The 17,511-nt window shown below is 35.8% G+C and overlaps 1 protein-coding gene across 3 annotated transcripts in view; it reads left to right on the forward strand.

The window, feature by feature from the left end:
* The window catches only part of LOC136803936 (ETS translocation variant 1-like), a 35,790-nt gene extending 28,470 nt beyond the window's left edge, over positions 1 to 7,320 (forward strand). Inside the window, exons 4-7 of one of the 3 annotated variants that reach the window (XM_067060662.1) lie at positions 28 to 219; positions 2,738 to 3,355; positions 3,837 to 3,995; positions 6,166 to 7,320. In XM_067060662.1, coding sequence (XP_066916763.1) covers positions 28 to 219; positions 2,738 to 3,355; positions 3,837 to 3,995; positions 6,166 to 6,794 — 1,598 coding nt within the window. In that variant the 3' untranslated portion in view covers positions 6,795 to 7,320. The remainder of the gene's footprint in view (positions 1 to 27; positions 220 to 2,737; positions 3,356 to 3,836; positions 3,996 to 6,165) is intronic. The other 2 variants (XM_067060663.1, XM_067060664.1) reach the window with 2 other exon arrangements.
* The last annotated feature ends 10,191 nt before the right edge of the window (positions 7,321 to 17,511 follow it).

A 17,511-nucleotide genomic window follows, 5' to 3' on the forward strand; every position in this document is an offset into this window, starting at 1 on the left:
AAATCAATCATCTTCATTCGTTTAAAGCCCAAGTGAAAGACGACCAATTTGTTCCTGATTTATTATCCAATCAAAACAATTGTGGTGGGGTTACCATGGAAACGTCACAGAACAATAATGGCGTCCAACAACAGCAAACGATTGGTGGAGACATTAAAGAGAAGCGACTTGTAGAACAACAAGATAATTGCGCTAAGAAAAAGCAATTCGTACAAACAGGTCAGTTTTCAGGTCAGAAATTCTTGGATGTTTGCATTCACAATCTCATACCACATTCAAACCTGCGTTGCGTAATAATTGTTCATGACGCTCTCAGCAAGAATTGTTTTCACTTTATGTATGGCGTAGGGGCTTAGTTGGATATGTTAAGGAGGCTCGCGAGAGAAAAGCTGGCGAGAACTAAATTTGGCCAAAATATATTCCTTGTTAAATTTAAGTTTTTTCATAATTATCTAAAAATATCCCTTAATTTATGTGTAGAAGACACATAGCCCAAAAAGAACCAGTATAACTTGCCTGCAATTCGTCAAATTTAGTTCTTACCAAAATTGAATTTTAAAAAATGTTGCTTTGGCAAATTTGAATTTTTAGAGGACATTTTCTGCTCAGAAATTAATTCCTTTTAGATACTCAAAAACGCCTTTTGGAATAGTCTTTTCAATATTACTTTTCAATTTCTGATAATATTTTTGATGCCACCCCCTCCCCCAGTAGATCTTCATAATTCACAATCACGCAAATATTTTAACATTTTAACGCATTCACGCAAGTTAAAAAGCCCATTTACGTATTCACGCAAGCCGCTGGGCGGGCCATTATTTACATCATTTGCGTAGCCTGTTTCATTCACAATATTTGAATTCCTCAAAAATCATATTTCAGAAAGGCCATTCTTGAAGAGGCTAATCTTACGTAAGTTTTTGACTTCCCTTTGATAAAGCTCTGCAAAAGGTGAACAAAGAGGAAAAGATAGGGGAAGGAAATTTTGCATCCCGAATGGATAAGCCTTTGTGACTTATGTGATTTCCTACCAGGACTTTCCTGAAAACTTTACCATGTGAGACAAAAATTAGGAATTTTAGGTAGCTTTTTTACATGTACACATTTTTTTGGTTTTTTTTTCATAAGAACAAACTATGTAAGAACGTAAGGCTTCGATGGCAAAAATGTTAAGAACAAGTTAAGAACATTTCAAGGCTTTGGGGACTCTAAAACACCAAATTTCTTAGGAAAATAGACAAAATTGCTCAGAAAATGGTGAAAATAAGAACATGTCAAGAACATTTTTAGGCATGAAACTCAAAAAGTTAAGAACATCCAAAGGCTTCAAAACTTTTAGATGTTCTTATAAAAAAAACGTGTAATTGATCAGGTGTATACTAGAGAGGGAAATTCTAGCGCGTTTCTCTTTGTCTTTGTTCAAGGTGTGATTGCTTTAGTGGGAAGGGAAAACCTTTTAAGTGAATTTATTATTTATTATTTAAAGGTGGGATTATCTTAAGGAGTGCATAGGTTTTTCCGTTACGCAATTCTGAATCGAAAAATCCTACGAATTATGAAAGGTTAAAACAGTTGTCGTAGTAAAAACCAAAACATGCCCACGAGAATATTAAATACTCCGCACTAAAATTACCAATTAGCATAGGATTGTTAAATCTTCTTTTCGCCGATAAAATTTTCCAACAGAAAAAAGACTAAACCTGTGTGGGTGAGTAAAAAGGAACTTTAACGAGCTAATAATGAGTTAATAACTACTTGTGGTTTAAATAGGGAATTTCCCAACAAAAAAGGAATTTCCCTTAATTCGACTCCCAGAGGTAATAAAAAAAGACATATAGAGCTTTGAAAATGGGTAATCAGATCAAAACAAATCGCGAAATGTGTTTTTAATGATGATAAAACAATAGAAATACAGTCAAGCTAAGAATGTTACCGGTACACCATTTAACCGGAACTAAAATACTGAAAAACGCGCGCAAAATTATGAGATGTTTGCCCAACTTCATTATGCGTGAAGCTATGAATGCCATCCTCGGAAGCTTTAGGCTTCCTGCGGTGGCAAAAACGTAATATGTTGCGCGGTGGATAGAGTCTGTGTTTACGAGACAATATACCCCCGAAAAAATTCCCGTCTTCACGTTTGTTCATCTTAGATGAAACTCGTCTTAGACTATAGCATAGGCTATAGTAAGAGCAAATAAAGACGTAAAAACTTGAAATTACCTTAAAAGGATCTACAATCCTGGCCATAAACATTGGAATTTTCTTCTATGAACTACCACTGGCTCCTTCCCTTCTTCCTTCCCTCATTGTTGCAGGGGCAAATCAGAGCTCAACAATGGGGGAGGGGGAGGGAAGACACTTTAGTACCAGTATATATACTACAAAAGCTGAAAAACATGTTTGTTCCAATTGTTTATATGGCCAGGATTGTAGCCAAGGGTTTACGTAAAAACTACCTTTATATAGAGTATGAAATCTTAATTCAAGGTATAATAAAGAAAAACAGTTGAAAACTGACTCCCTAAAGGTATATATGAAAGACTTCGTCTTAGAGCCCTGAATAAAGTCAGAAAGTTGATTTTATAAATATGAGAGTAAAACTTGTTTTTAAGTTTCTTGATTATTTTTTAATCAAATCCACCAAGAAGAACACAATTGTAATAACGCCAAAATAACGCAAATCTCAAAAAGTTTGAAAATAAAACTTAAAGAACTATTTTTGTTTCCTATTTAGTTGAGTATGGACCAGTTCAGATCAAAATCGAGGAAGAAGAAGAAGAAGAAGCTGAGAAACTTGAGAATAAACCATCTTGCTATCTCATTAAAAATGAACCTCTCGATGCTCTCACCCCTTCTATACTTCCTCATCAAGTACGACGTTCTTCTGCACCTGCCGAACTCCTCGGTATCCCTGACCGACACAGTCTTGGTAACCTCCTCTCAGCTCATGACTCATACGGCAGCACATCTAACTTGTCACTACTCTCACCACAATCAGACGAAAACTACCAGATTCCGTCTCCTTGTAGTACCATCGATTACATCGAGTCAGTTCGTTCCCCGATTTATCCTCCTCTGACAGGAGCATGCGCTACTGGTAGTGATAGATCTACACTTCAGCCACCATCACAGTGCCCCTCCCCTATGCCCTGCTCCCCTATCCATCACCAGCCTCCCTCTCCATACATGCAACCACCCGTAGATGACTTTCCGCTCAGTGCTCCATGCTCACCGACTCCACCAAACATACAAAGGAAGCTGAGTCATGAATACAACCCTACTACTGTTCCCATGTTGGAAGTGAAATCAGAACCACTGGATGATTTCAGACCTGTCTTTAGCAACAGTAGAGGTACATTATATTGTTTACTTTTTTACTTCAAAACTACACTTTCTTTAGAGCAAATAAATTAATTTCGAGATTCTGATAGCGCTCTACATTGTACGCCGTCCATTAGTAAAATTAAAAAGTGATGTGGAACTGGCTCTGGATACGTTTTCCTTTCTTTCACTTCAAAACTACACTTTTGAAGAGCAAGTAAAGTAGCTTTAAGGCTCGACACTTTTTGTTTCTTGACGTTTTAACTTTGAATTTATTCATCAAATTTTATTGGATGAAATTGAGTTTAAGCTCGTAACCAGTCCCTTAGCTCGCCTTTTCGATAATTCTGAAAGTGCTCACGATTGTATCACGCCCATCAGTAAAATCAAAAAGTGGTACGAATGATTGAATTAAGATATCTTTTACGCTCGACTACTTTGACCTTTTCATGAGCACATAATCCAGCCATTTTATGCTCTCTAGTTGATAATTTATTTTATTTGTTTTCTAGACTGTTCGCCAGTTAGGTACCCTGTTTCACCAGTTTCTCCTAACAACAACGTCAGTAACCATGGAGATAAACTAAACAATAATGGTAGCAATGTAAATGGAGGGTTACCGTCACCGAAATATGAAAACAAAAACAAACAAAGATTCTCTCCCTATTCCAGTAAGTTTTAAGTTTTTGAGTGAACAGGGGGGGTATATACGTGCGGAGTTTACAGCCGTAAGGGCACGTTACGGTGAAAAAAACGGCGGTAGAGTTTGGAACAAATTATCAGTTGTATTGCGTTATATACCATATCAGCCCTTTCTACACAGGCTCTAATTTAGCGCCGACCCTTTTTACGCCAGCGGCGAAAAAATAACGCCGATAAGGACAAGTTCAAAAAGGACCGATAAGGTACCAAAGAATTACCGAAGTATGGTAATGTGATGGGTTTATTGACAACCAATTTTCTACGATACACAGGTTGCAAAATTTATATCCGAAGACAAATCACGCTTTTACTCGATCTTTTTTATGTACTTGTTACATGACATTTATTTCTGACTGATTCGAATTTATTGACACTAATAAAGTTATCAGCTATAAGTTGTAAAGCAAGTAACATGGGAATTAAATCACGTGGACTTTTCCGAGTAATCGCATGTTTTGAACGCATTGATATAATTTTGCAGCCCGTGCCTAGTTGGCACGGAACGTTTTTTCGATGTTTATCTGACGTTAACAACGTCCATATGACGTTAGGTGAACGTTGAAAACAACCTTGTGTGCCAATAGCTGGGTGTACTCTAAACGGTTAACAGGTTAGTTTTACGCGAGGAAATCTTTGTGGGGGTGATCTTACAATACAGGATGTCCGGACAAAAAAAGTATCGAGTCTTACCACTTCTTCAGAAAGAAAGTTCTTGTGTGTGTTTCACTAAATTTGCAATGTTTATCAAAGTTTTTCTGTGTCATATCATGGATTTATTATAGAGACTCTGGATAAACATCGAATGAAACGGTGGAGAGTGAAGTATTGTATTTCCATTGTTTCAGAGAACAATCGATGTACAGGCTTTGTCCGTAAAGGACAACTGTCATGGCGGCTCGAAGGACTCTGATTTCTAAAAAGTTGCTCTAACTTTTTTTGATCGTACTTTTACTTGCTAAAAGTTTGAAAATAAATGCTAGAATACCAAGCGAATACATCACCAAATCTGGTGTGAAAAAAAGATCATCAGGCGAGTTAAATCAAACAAAATGCTTATATTAACACGAAATTTGGAATTAGGAATATCTTTCCAATATTTCTCCGAGAAGAGCTGAGATTGATATATTTTAGACGTGAGTCTCATAGCTCCACTATGGTATGAAAATCTTATGGTGGTACGAGGTGGCACGGTGGCTTTTTTGAGGTTGAAGTTTAAAAATTCTGGTGGCAATATTCAATTTCTTATGCATCTTTCTCGAAATTTAAAACCTCATAACGACGTATAATTAGTCATTAACTAAGATAGTTTGAATCTCGGAGGAGAACTTAAAGTCTCATTTGGGAATTGGGATAATTGTATTTTGATGAGAAATGCAATTAAAATGCTACGAAAAATCATTTAATGGTGGAAGGAGGGTGAACAATAATGTCATTACTGCAGACAAGGCTTGTGCATGAGAATTTGGCAAAATTCAGCTCGTTGTTTTTCCAGTGTCTATAATAATTCCATGGTCATATTAGTTAATTGTCATGAAACATCTTTTATAAATTTAACAATAACTTTACCGTCATGAAAATTGTAAAGAAATTTAAATTCTTTTTAATCATAATGGCCTTTGTAAAAATGATTATTGTGTTGGTATATATATTTTTACATTATGTTAAACACACGCAACAACCTTCTATTCAGAATCATGTTCGAACTCGATACTTTTTTTCCGGACACCCTGTAGGCATTTTCAAAAATTATTTTGCGTGCAACGACTGTCTCGTTTTGAAACTATTACCAAGGTGATTAAATCCCTTGAGTCTTCAATTATTACTTTTTGTGTAGGGTAAACTTCTTATCAACTCCTCCGGGAATCAATTACCATAGTCATAGTTTGAAAACGAGGTAAGCGTTCCTTATGACGTAATTTATGGAAAAGTCTATAGAAAATGCAAAATATTTGCCGGGAGTATCCAATAGACGATATCGGCTTAACCGAATTCTCCCCGAATGATTACCCATGATGCATTGCGCAAAAAAATTCACGGACGATAACCTTAACCCTAACAATGCATCATGGGTAACCATTCGGGGAGAATTCGGAAAGCCGATATCGTCTATTTCAATTCATTTTCTTTGGGTAAATTTAGATGGTCGATATTTGTACAAACCGTCATTTGAATCAACCAACGGCAGTTCTTCTACAACACAACAGCGAACATATCATCGGCGTGGTACATTGCAACTATGGCAATTCTTGGTTGCCTTGTTATCAGAAAAAGAATGTCGTCCTTACATCTCATGGATTGGTAGAGGACTAGAATTCAAGTTGATTGACCCTGAAGAAGTAGCAAGGCGTTGGGGTATCCAGAAAAACAGACCAGCTATGAACTATGATAAATTAAGCCGATCTTTACGATATTATTACGAGAAAGGCATCATGCAGAAAGTAGCGGGTGAGCGATATGTATATCGCTTTGTTTGTAACCCGGAAGCGCTTTTCAATCTAGCTTTTCCAGATGGTATGAGGCCTTTACTGAAGCCACAATGCTGTCAACCTCAAAAAGTTACCAATGAGCAAATGTTAGCTGGATCCAGAGATTTTAGTAGCTCATCATCATCCGCATCAGCTTCAACATCAAATTCATCAGCATCTCAACAACCACAGCCTGGGTCTTCATCACCGTGTATTATACATACAAACACGCCTGCTTTTGAACGTTATCCAGTACCTCGGAATGATTCGAATTGGAAAAACGAACATTATCGATACCAATGAAGCTATTACCAATGCAAAGAAATATAGCTTAAGAAAGCTGTTGTATCTAACGGTATCCAACTATGTAGAAGTCTTCCAAAAGTCTATAGAGTCTTAGAATCTGACTTGAAAAATTAGAGTTAGTTAGTGCATGACATATTGGCTTATTGGTGCTTGCAAATAGGGCTAAAGCGCATACCAGGAAAATGGCATTGAGGATTATAGATGATAAACACTTGTTTAAAACAAACTATGTGAACCTAACAGAGCTTGATATTTATGGCTGGTAACAAACAATGGCATATGAGAAAATAGTTAGGAGAATTTGAACAAAAGCTGGTCTTTTACTTTCATATACTCGTACATTTTCCAAGGTCTAATTTTCTTTATCAATTGTATCATTTGATAATCATCTTTAATACAGAAGCTAAACATAATCCAATATTTGCTGCGACTATTGGAGAGAACCATTGCTATGAAGCTAGGACCGGGTTTATCTATTATCTGTAGAGTGAACATAGATATTACAAGGCAAAACTTGCCAACACAGGGTAAACAAAGGGAAGCGTTAAAGATCAAGGCACTTTATTCCCTACTTAATTTTTTGGCAATCTTAAACTACTTTTGGGACATGTTGGGAAAGTATAAGTAAGCTCTAAACCTAGTAAGTACATGTTTTTTTTCTTTTATAAGCATAACGTTTATAAGCATATGTAGGCTCAGTTTTTGGTATCCAAACAATGGCTCTATTGTTTGAAACAATAAAATGCTAAGCATAATGCGAGCCTGATATAGGGACAGACACTTTGCTTATAAAAAAAAACATGTAAGCTAAGAATGATAAACATTTCCCAGTGACAAATTTGACCCATAAGTTTGACACATTTTAGCTAAAAATGTTAGAATTATTTATTAATTTGTTAGTTGTAAGATAATTAATTGAATTATTTATTTCATTAACACGACAACAATTATCACTAAAATGCGGGGGTAACAAATGAATTCAAAATTTTATGTTTGTAAAATATCATGTTGTATTATTTATTTTTAAAAACAAAAGAATATTATAATTTCAAGAACCCATGTAAATATGAACTTAATATATTGTATAGTAACTTATGACTTATTCTGAATAACATAAAACCATAAAAAGAGAAATTTGTTCCGATTGAAATGCCACCGCAATAGAAAACGGTCAGATAAACTTTTGAAATTATTAACTATTAACTTCTATCGATAAAATGGCAGACAATAATGATCTACTTGTCCAAACTCGAACCCAACCCCTTAATTCACTTTTTATGACTCTGATAGCGCTCACGAAAAGTTTATTAACGAAACTGCCTAACTTTCTGAAGCTCATTTTTTAACTTCCCAAAATCCTGGTCTTTTTCCCATATAAAAGTGGTAAAAGGAATCTTAGTGCGTAAATGCGAAACTTATAAAGATTGACGGTAGGGGTTCAATCCTGGGTAGATTAATGGTACAGGGATGTGTCACCCTTAATAATACCTGAATTACATAATCTGTTATTTTGTAGAATTAAGCTTTTTTCCAATAGTTTTTGACTTTTCTACTCTAACCTTGGTGCGAGTGAAAAGGGCGAGACCATCTTTCAAATTATGTTGATGGTTTCCAAAATCTTATCGAGTATAAATCTAAAAATAGCCCAAAAACTTCTGGGAAACACGACTTTTTCATATTGTATTCCATAATCGCATTTACCCCTGCACGTAAATTGTTTGCAAAACTCATCCCAAAATTATGATAAGATTAAATTTTCCAAAAGTTGGCTATTGGAGCAATTGTTTGGGAAATTGATGGCCATCGCGGGCTTGAACCATTAATAATTTACATTATTTTGAAGCTTCCTCACGTACATTAAATTATCAATCTTCTCAAATTTTAACCACAAATTTGTACCCAGGTCATAACCATAGCTATAAAAGTAAATCAAGTTGTTGTTAAATCTCATAAGCCTTTTTTGCTTCACAAATAATTTTGATATTTTTCGCTAAAAGAAATTTAAGATTTTTTCACAGAACTGATAAAACAATTATTATCTTGTTCTTGGGAAATAAGGGCAGATATAAAATGGTATTTCTTTGAGATGATACTAGATGTCATTGAGTAGTAGGATGGAACACTAGTATAGCTTATTTAAAAACCGTGTAAAACTTAAAGGTATGATTTGGAAGAGTTCAACAATACTATACCTATCAACCCTTAAAGAAGGGAGTGGGATTTCGACGATGCGCGTGGTGTTTCGTTATTAGATATTGTGCAGTGCAAGTCTTTCGCGTATCGTAGGAGTAGGGGTTATTATATATGTCTGAATCAGCCTTCGCGGCTTCGACGCAGCAGCGAAACATGTCGCGCAGCACAAACCTTCGTTTCCTCATTTGACGTCATAACAACTGTTCGTTCATGTGCAGAATAGACGATATCGGCTTTCCGAATTCTCCCCGAATAATTACCCATGATGCATTGCGCAAGAAAATTCACGGACAATATTGACTTACTGAATTTTTTTGCGCAATGCATCATGGGTAATCATTCGGGGAGAATTTCGTTAAGCCGATATCGTCTATTTCTGAGAATAAAAGTGACATCAGATCAAATGTTGCGAAACCCAACGCGCAGCACAACCTTTTTGCGAAACGAAAACCTATTTATTCTTTAAAGTTTCTACCTTTGCAGCTTCGGCGCAGTAGCGAAACATATTGTGTAGTGCAACCTTTTGCATGATTACACTGTTTTCTTACCGTGAAAAGCACAGGCCGAAATCATATATCGACCTGTGCCGACCAATCCAGATTCTATTCAGGGTGCAATCATTGCAGAGAAAAGTAACCTGAATAAAAAACACTATATCTTGCGAAAGGTTGCGTAACGGCGAAGTAATTGAGAAAATCGCAGGTCCTTTGAGATACGCGGTCGCCTTTTGAGGGGTTTGGCGTTGAATTTACAAGTAAATGACTTCGAAAGCCTTTTTTAATGAAAATATCATACAGTGACTTCAGACATTTTGACGTCATTCTTCCTCGTAAATTCGAGCCTAGGCTTTTTTCGCTTTAAAAGTTGATAGGTGTTGTAACGTTATTTATGATCGGTGTTGAGATACATCCATCCGTAAAAGTTTTGTATTTTGCTTAAAGAAATAATGTTAGTTCGATCAACTTTGTACAGTAAGAGGATAAACTCGATCAATTCATTTTATCTTTTCAATCACAAGGGTAACTTTTTTCATCAAGTTACTGAGAGAATGGTGTATACACTAAATTATATGCAAGTATTTAATGTTAGGTTTTTGCCTTATATCACTGCTGGAGACTAGTTGGTAGGTTTTTCCAGACCCTCAAGCTGTACTGTAAGGGTGTACTTTAGATAAAGCGCACTATAAGGGTCTTCTTTTAGCTTGATACACTGTAAGGGTATGTATAGAGACTACTAAATTGCGAGTTACACTGTAAGGGTCAGTAACGTTTGGTAAAATGCACTGTAACTTTCACTACTTAATGGCTGCACTGTAAGGGTCCGATTCTGAAGGCCATTCTTTGGGCAGCACATGCCATCGTTTAGATGTCGAATGCTCCCCAGGCTACAAGGGGTTGTGATAAGATCAAATGAGGTTGAAGCTCATAGATTTCAAGCTCTACTCCTTAATTCTTAGATTCCCGAATAGAAGGAGGGTTCGAAAAAAGGGGGGACTTAATTGCAAAGACGGTTTAAGATTGTACCTCTAAATACACCCCAAAATAAGGCAATTACTAAAACCAGGATATTTACTGCAATTCAGATGTTAGCTGAAAGATTTTCAAAGATAAATAAACGAGGGTCCTAATAAGAACAATTGGGGCCGATTGATAACTGGGTACGAACGCTTACTCTGGATCTTACAGTAGTTTTCATAGGTACTTGATGCCGTCAATAGATGGGTGAACGAAACCCGGGGGGGGGCCTAAGCAAGTGAAAGGTACGGGTAAGTGTCTCAGTCCCATTAAGGGTCGGAAAATAGGAAAGTTTCAATTTTTTGTCCCTAGAAACATCAAAATTTGGTCAAATTAGACCCTTAAAATTAACAAAATTTTCCGCTTTTTCATCTTTTTAGTCCCACTAAGGGTGTGAGAGTCGAAGGTCGGGCGGGACTCCCCCGTCAGCTCGCAACACTAGTTCTCCCCCCTCCCCTAGAACGAAACCAATCCAAGAAATTGATAAATAACTTTCGCGTTTTAGGAAGTACGAAGGAGTATTATTTTAAATTACTGACGTAAAGAAAACTCCTCAGATTTATTTGACTATTGATTTTAGAATGTATAATATCATTTAGTCAATCTCCTTCTTTTTTTAAAGAGGAAGATAAAGATGGCTGACATCTTTTAGAGCCATGGGATCTTTGATATCATGAAGAAATTTTCAAACTAATAGTTAATATTCTTTTTTTCTTATCAAAGACGAGATGGAACCTCCTAACTTGTTCTTTAAAGGACTTAAGTTAAATTTCAAAAGAATTTTTAGGGACTATTCTGATATCTTAGATATAAAAGAGTTAATGAAAATTTTCTTCAAGTTGTGATTGGTCGAAAAAATATAAGGGATCAAGAAGAAGTCAAGAAGGAAAAATTCTTGAACTTTGGTATGATGGCTAAAATGTATGGAAATTAAGAAGTTATATTTCTGGGAAGATTTTTTATCGAAATATTAGGCTAAGAATCGCTGGAAGTTAAACATATGAGTGAAAAACGTCTACCTTCTATTGTTTCTTTGAATTGAGCTTCGTTGCCACCTGTATTTCAAAATTGGTTAAAAAAATCCGACCATATTTCGTCAAATAAAATTTTTTTTTTTAATTTCTTTGAATAACTTAGGTAAAAAGATTGATAGAGCTTGAAAATCTCTCGTAATTCACAAAAGAATTATTCTCAAATTTTTTCATAAGTTTGCAATATATTTTATCAACATTTTTCAAAGCTGAATTTATCACTCCAAAATTTTTTTTATGATTTGAAAAGTATGCTAAAGTTGAGAGCCTGTGTCATAAGAATATCATGAATTGAATTCCATACTATCTAAAATTATTCCATACTTTTGAGACAAAATCTAAAAATATTAGTCGGAGTTTTAAGAAGCTGACGATCATTTTGTAGAACAGCAGAGACTATTATCGAAGTTTTGACGTTTTTAGCAAGGTATTCCCTAAAAGTATATCATCAAATTTTATCGTTTCATTTTATGTTTTTGACGAGACGGCGACAAAGCTAGCAGTGCTTTCTACATTGACTTCCAAGCCCGAAGGGCTAGACTCGAGACTTCTGGATGGGAAATGAAACCACTTATTTCCCATCAAGAACGCCCGTGCGTGGTTTTTACATAAACGCCAGACTGAAACTAAAATCTATCGCTAGATTTCAAAAAATGTAGTCCTCAAAAAGAAAGGAACCGCTAGATAAAATCTTTCGTCATGATTACGGTGCGTTATAGTGGCCTCTAGAGGCTTCCCTTTTTCTTGCCTGAGAAAGGTTAGAGATTCTACTCTAGCCCTTCGGGCTTTAAACTTAATGGCTTTCTACAAAAAATACAAAGGAAATGGATGTCCAGTCGTTTATGTTCGTGATTGTAGATAGAGTTGGTTTGCAGGAAGAGAAATGATATCAGTTATAAAGGACTTGCTGAGATATAAACTAATATAATATCACAGATCATTCCCTAAGAGGTGGAGCATACAAAAATTGTCAAACAAATATTTCTTTTAATTTAAAAAATCAGCAGTGGTGATTTTGTTGTCGTATAGTAATTGACTCTGTGGCTAGCGTGACGTGAAAATGATGGATTGATTTCGAAATTAAGATAGTAGTTGTTGTGGAGATTAGCTGATTTGCGTAGTTTATAGAATTTCATCAACGACTAAGTTCAAAATTGACTTAATTTGGATTCAGTTAGAAAGAATAGTAATATGTAATGCTGTCCTGTTTTCGGTCTGCCGCTTTGGTCCTCGTCACGTTGAGTTGGTGATATGATTTCTTTTTTGGTTTAAATGTTTTTGACTTTTAGGTTTTAACATGCGTTGTTTTTGAATTTTAATGAGCTTTTTCAGATATATAACGGATAAAACTACGGGAAATATTGCAATGTAGTTTGCAAAAAGGATTGACGAGGTTTCTTTTGGCTGAGAAACGCGTTTTAATAAGGTTAAATAGAGTTTTCCAACGGTTCTGGTGGCTGCTCAAAAGACAACATTAAAGCACTGTATTCACTTCATTAATTCAAAGGATAAAACTCGTGATTAACTAGAATTACTCCATACTAATTTTTACTCAGATTGTTTGGAGTTTGGGATTGCTTCTTTTGGATTTTCATTGATTAGACGTAGAAAATAAACTCACTAGGCTTGATTTCATTTGCACAATTCTGACAACTCTGTTTTAGTGACCCAGTGAGAAATTCTTAATATGCGGAGATCAATAAAAGCCTCAATATTATAGTTGATCTAAAGGGCGTGGTGGTCAAAATTTATAACGGAGAGTCTTCATTTACTTTTAAGGATCGTGGTTGAAAACACCCATCATAAATTATTGGAACCTCGCACCCCTTTAGATCCGCCTATATGAATAGGGATAGAAAACCTCCTTGGGGTTGAAACTTTGTTAACAGCTAGCAAAGCAAAAGAAAATCTTCCGAAAAACGAGACTTCAGTGAAATTCTTAGGGGTAAAAGTTCAAGGTAATTTCTCACTAGGAGGGTATTTGACCGAATCCTTTTCTGGCTGGGGGTCCCATTGGGCTCTTAATCTGATGCTCCCTGGTGTAGTTTACTCCAAGAGGTCTCAACTCCGTTCCTTCTTCACGATTATTAAACTTTTAGAAAAGCATAAATCGCGGTTAAACACCCCCTCCTCACAGACCCAGTAGGATTTTTTCAGCCAGTGGGCCTAAAAATAACGGACTGAAACTCAATAGGGGGGTTCTCAGGGGTCTTAAATACCGTCATACCGACAATAATTTGGGTCAAATACCGTAATACCGTCGATAAAAAAAGCCTAATTACCTAAATACCGATACCGGTAGAAAATGAAATACCGTAATCCAGTCGTTTTTTTCTGGTACGATTTACGGATTTACCGGGGGAAAAAAGGCCCAATACCGTCGTACCGTAAAAGTGAAACCCCCCCTCAATAAGGATTGATATTCTCAAATATTCTTTATGGCTGGGGATTTCAATGCTTTTGTTTCCAAGTTAGAAAATCCAGTGGGGAAAAAGATAGCACGCAATATTTTGCAATGAAGATTGTTTTATTTGATTATTTTCAGTAGAGACAAAAATTGGAGGATAATTTTCCACCAGGGACGATATTTTATATGGCCAATTTTTCCAGAGGTCATACTGGGTCTGTGAGAAGGGGGTGTGGTAAAGATAAAACTGAATTTTTAAGTTTTTCTGTGTAAACATAATCAGTTTTGATATTGAGCATTCAAGAATTCAATACGATACATATGTCACAAGCTAATGAATATGATGTGTTATCGGAAACTGTATTTACATATCAAATTCCATCTATCGGATGTGTGTTTTGTCAAAAAATTTTTTTACAGAGAATTTCAGTCTCAAAGTTCCTTATCGAGTTCCTTACTACATAGGAAATTTTGAACTTTTTGCCCCTTGAAAGATCAAAATTTGGTCAAATTAGTCCCAATAAGGTACATTATTTTCAAATCCACTTATTCTCAGCCAGAGCAGTTCCTTAACAATTCCTTATTTTTTGAACCATTTTCAGCCTCGAGTTCCTTATAAACGTGTTCCTTATAAAAAAAAAACGTGTACTTCCAAAGTTCTTTTTTAGGGACAATGTAGAATTAACATGTCCCCTTAAATAGAAGCTTGACTAAGTTTTCGAAACTCCTATTTTTCGACAAACCCATATTTATGACGATGAGGTACCCCTTCCTGGCGCCTATGTAAGGGATAGGTTTCACATAATGATCACAGCTGGATTTTGTTGATGAAAACAACTTTACGGACCTTTAAGTAAATCTCTTTGAAAGAAAGAAAGTCGAAATTTTCATGTTCTCATATGTACAGACAATATTTTAGGATTGTAAAGTCAAAGAAATCTGATATTACTTAGGAAGACAAATATTTTCACCAGCATATTATGTTGAACGGTGAAAAAGAATGCGGCCGTTATATTTTGATTTTTCCCGACATGTTTCGGACTCGGTCCGTTCTCAAGGGAATGATATTTCTAACTAGCATATTATAATCATTTGATCAGTTTTCAAGTTTTAACATGTTGTCTTTAAAATGCTTACGTGCTCTACCATTTTAGTTTTCTTCTTCATTTTCTTTAGATCCCACTGTGAAATCATGTTCATTTTGAAAGTCAGGAAAAGTGACTCTCCAGGGAAATGTTAATTCTTGATGCCTTGTCACTCCTGACAAACAGCGATTAATCGCGTGGGATGGAAAATGAAAAATGAAAATAAAATAACGAAACTATTTTTCCTCGGCGTAACAAGAAGAATATCTCATTTTGAAGTCCCTCTCTAGAGATTCAAATAAGAGAAAAACAAATTTGAAGAATCTTGAGCTTTTCCAATCTCGTATCCACAAGAGCCACCACTTTTTGATTTTACTGATGGGCGTGATACAATCTTGAGCGCTATCAGAATCATCAAAAAGCGAGCTAAGGGACTAGATACGAGTTTGAAATCTTTTCATCAAGTTATTTGTGTGTTAAGAAAAAGCGTCGAATCAAAAATTTTTATAAAACCTTTTTCTTTATCTATAGTATAGGTAACACGAACAAATAGTACAGCACTAAAGGCTCCCAACTTCCCACAAAATGACCACCAGGTCATACATAATTAAACCTTTTCAATATATTTTTCTAGACAATGATCAAAAGAGAAAATTTGAAGGTATGATGAACAACATCACATATGGAGAAATTGCAGCAGAGTTGGAAAGTGTAATATCACCACCAGAACCTCATCTACAATCACCAACAGAGAAATGCTACCATATCTTCACATCCAACACTTTATCACCAGATCTGTTAGTCTTCCATACTGTTCTTATGGCAATCATATTCCTTGTCATTATCACTACAAATGTCTGTATGATTCTTGGTCTTCTAAATGTTAACAAGCGCATGACATTATCCAAGAAGTTATTTGTGTGTCTGTCCTGTTCTGACTTAACGACTGGTTTACTCACCGTCCCTATCCAAGCAATTACCGCTGTAAAAGCATCAAAAGCATCATGCCGACTTATCGCCTTACAAGCGTTCTTTAACTCGAGTCCAACCGCGTTAACAATTCTATTTCTACTTCATGTCTCATTTGCTCGATACTGTACTGTAAAATACACAAATTCAACGATATGTAGATTACAAAAACAATTTTGGAAACATGTTGTTTTGGTTGAAGTGCTAATAGCAGCTTCCTGTGGACTATGGTACGCTTTTCGTGCTTCTCAAACAATGCATCCAGTAAGACACGGTGGATTCATTTTGTTTTGTTCCTTGTTTGTAATTACAGCTTTATTATCAATCCTGGTTTTGAATGGACGGCTTTTGCTCACATTAAGCGTACATCGTAAGATGACAATCAATCATAATATAAATCGTGAAAAATGTCGTGTATATCATCGGAAAGCTGTAAAAACAATATTCATCTTATCCATCATTCTGATATTTTGTTGGTTACCTGTCGTTATATCGTTTGCGTTGACCGCAGGCTTCCTCTTCACGAGTGACGAACGGAAAAGATATTATCATTACCTGATACCTTGGTCCTATATCCCGCTTGTCATGAATAGCGGAATCAATTCTGTTATTTTTATTTACCGTGACAAGAAAATTCGATCATTCTTATTGAACTTCTGTAAGAAAATTGACTTTCGTGATTCAGTATTTTACTCAGATGCACCTTACTCAGGGAGTGTCTCAAGACGTAGATTTTCTCCTCTTTATGAGTAGAAGAAGTCAGAGAACACTTTCCAAAAGTTCACCTTGTCCTTCACCAGGCAAAAAAGACGAATTCTTGATGCCAGATACTGGAAGTCCTCCAAATAATAATAATTCAAGACTATCGAAATATTAAAGAAAGTTAGAAAACTTAAACAAAATATCACTTTGGTATTTTAGCCAAATTTGTTAATAGGTATACAAGTTATAATAATATTGAAAATCATTCTTCATATTATTTTACTCAATTGATCTAGAAATTGATGAGGCCCCCAGCGGCACCTCTCTTACGCTATCTCAGAAAATTCCCATCAATTTAAAACAAGCGATCAATTATCCCCCAATAGCTTAAAAAGTTTCATGAAAAGGTAAATTGAAAGTAACTTATGTGTCTCTATCGGTGTCTTAAAGTTTGTATCATGAAATTTTCTTTTCTTTATACACACCTGCCTCTATCAGCCCCGGTGGAACTTTTTCCATCACTGGGAATAAAAATTTTATTGTTCAAAGGTTAGAAAGTCCAGTTAGGATGGTTTAAGAGGACAATTTTTAAACATTTCGAATATATTGAAATAAAAGTGAAGTTCCCAGTGGTTGTGAAGTTACAGGGATTTTTCCCAGCAAGACGACAATTTTGCCAAATTTCCCAGTGGGTGCTGGGATCCCAGTACGTCTGTCAAACAGGGTTTCTTTATGACCCTTCGTTGCTAGTGAAACCCCTGATCTGCTGTTACTCTGATCCTCACTAATAACAACTCCCTTTTCTAAGCGATG

This window comes from Clytia hemisphaerica, unplaced genomic scaffold (genome assembly GCF_902728285.1).
Source record: "Clytia hemisphaerica strain Z4C2 unplaced genomic scaffold, Clytia hemisphaerica genome assembly, whole genome shotgun sequence".
NCBI classification, from domain to species: Eukaryota; Metazoa; Cnidaria; class Hydrozoa; order Leptothecata; family Clytiidae; genus Clytia; species Clytia hemisphaerica.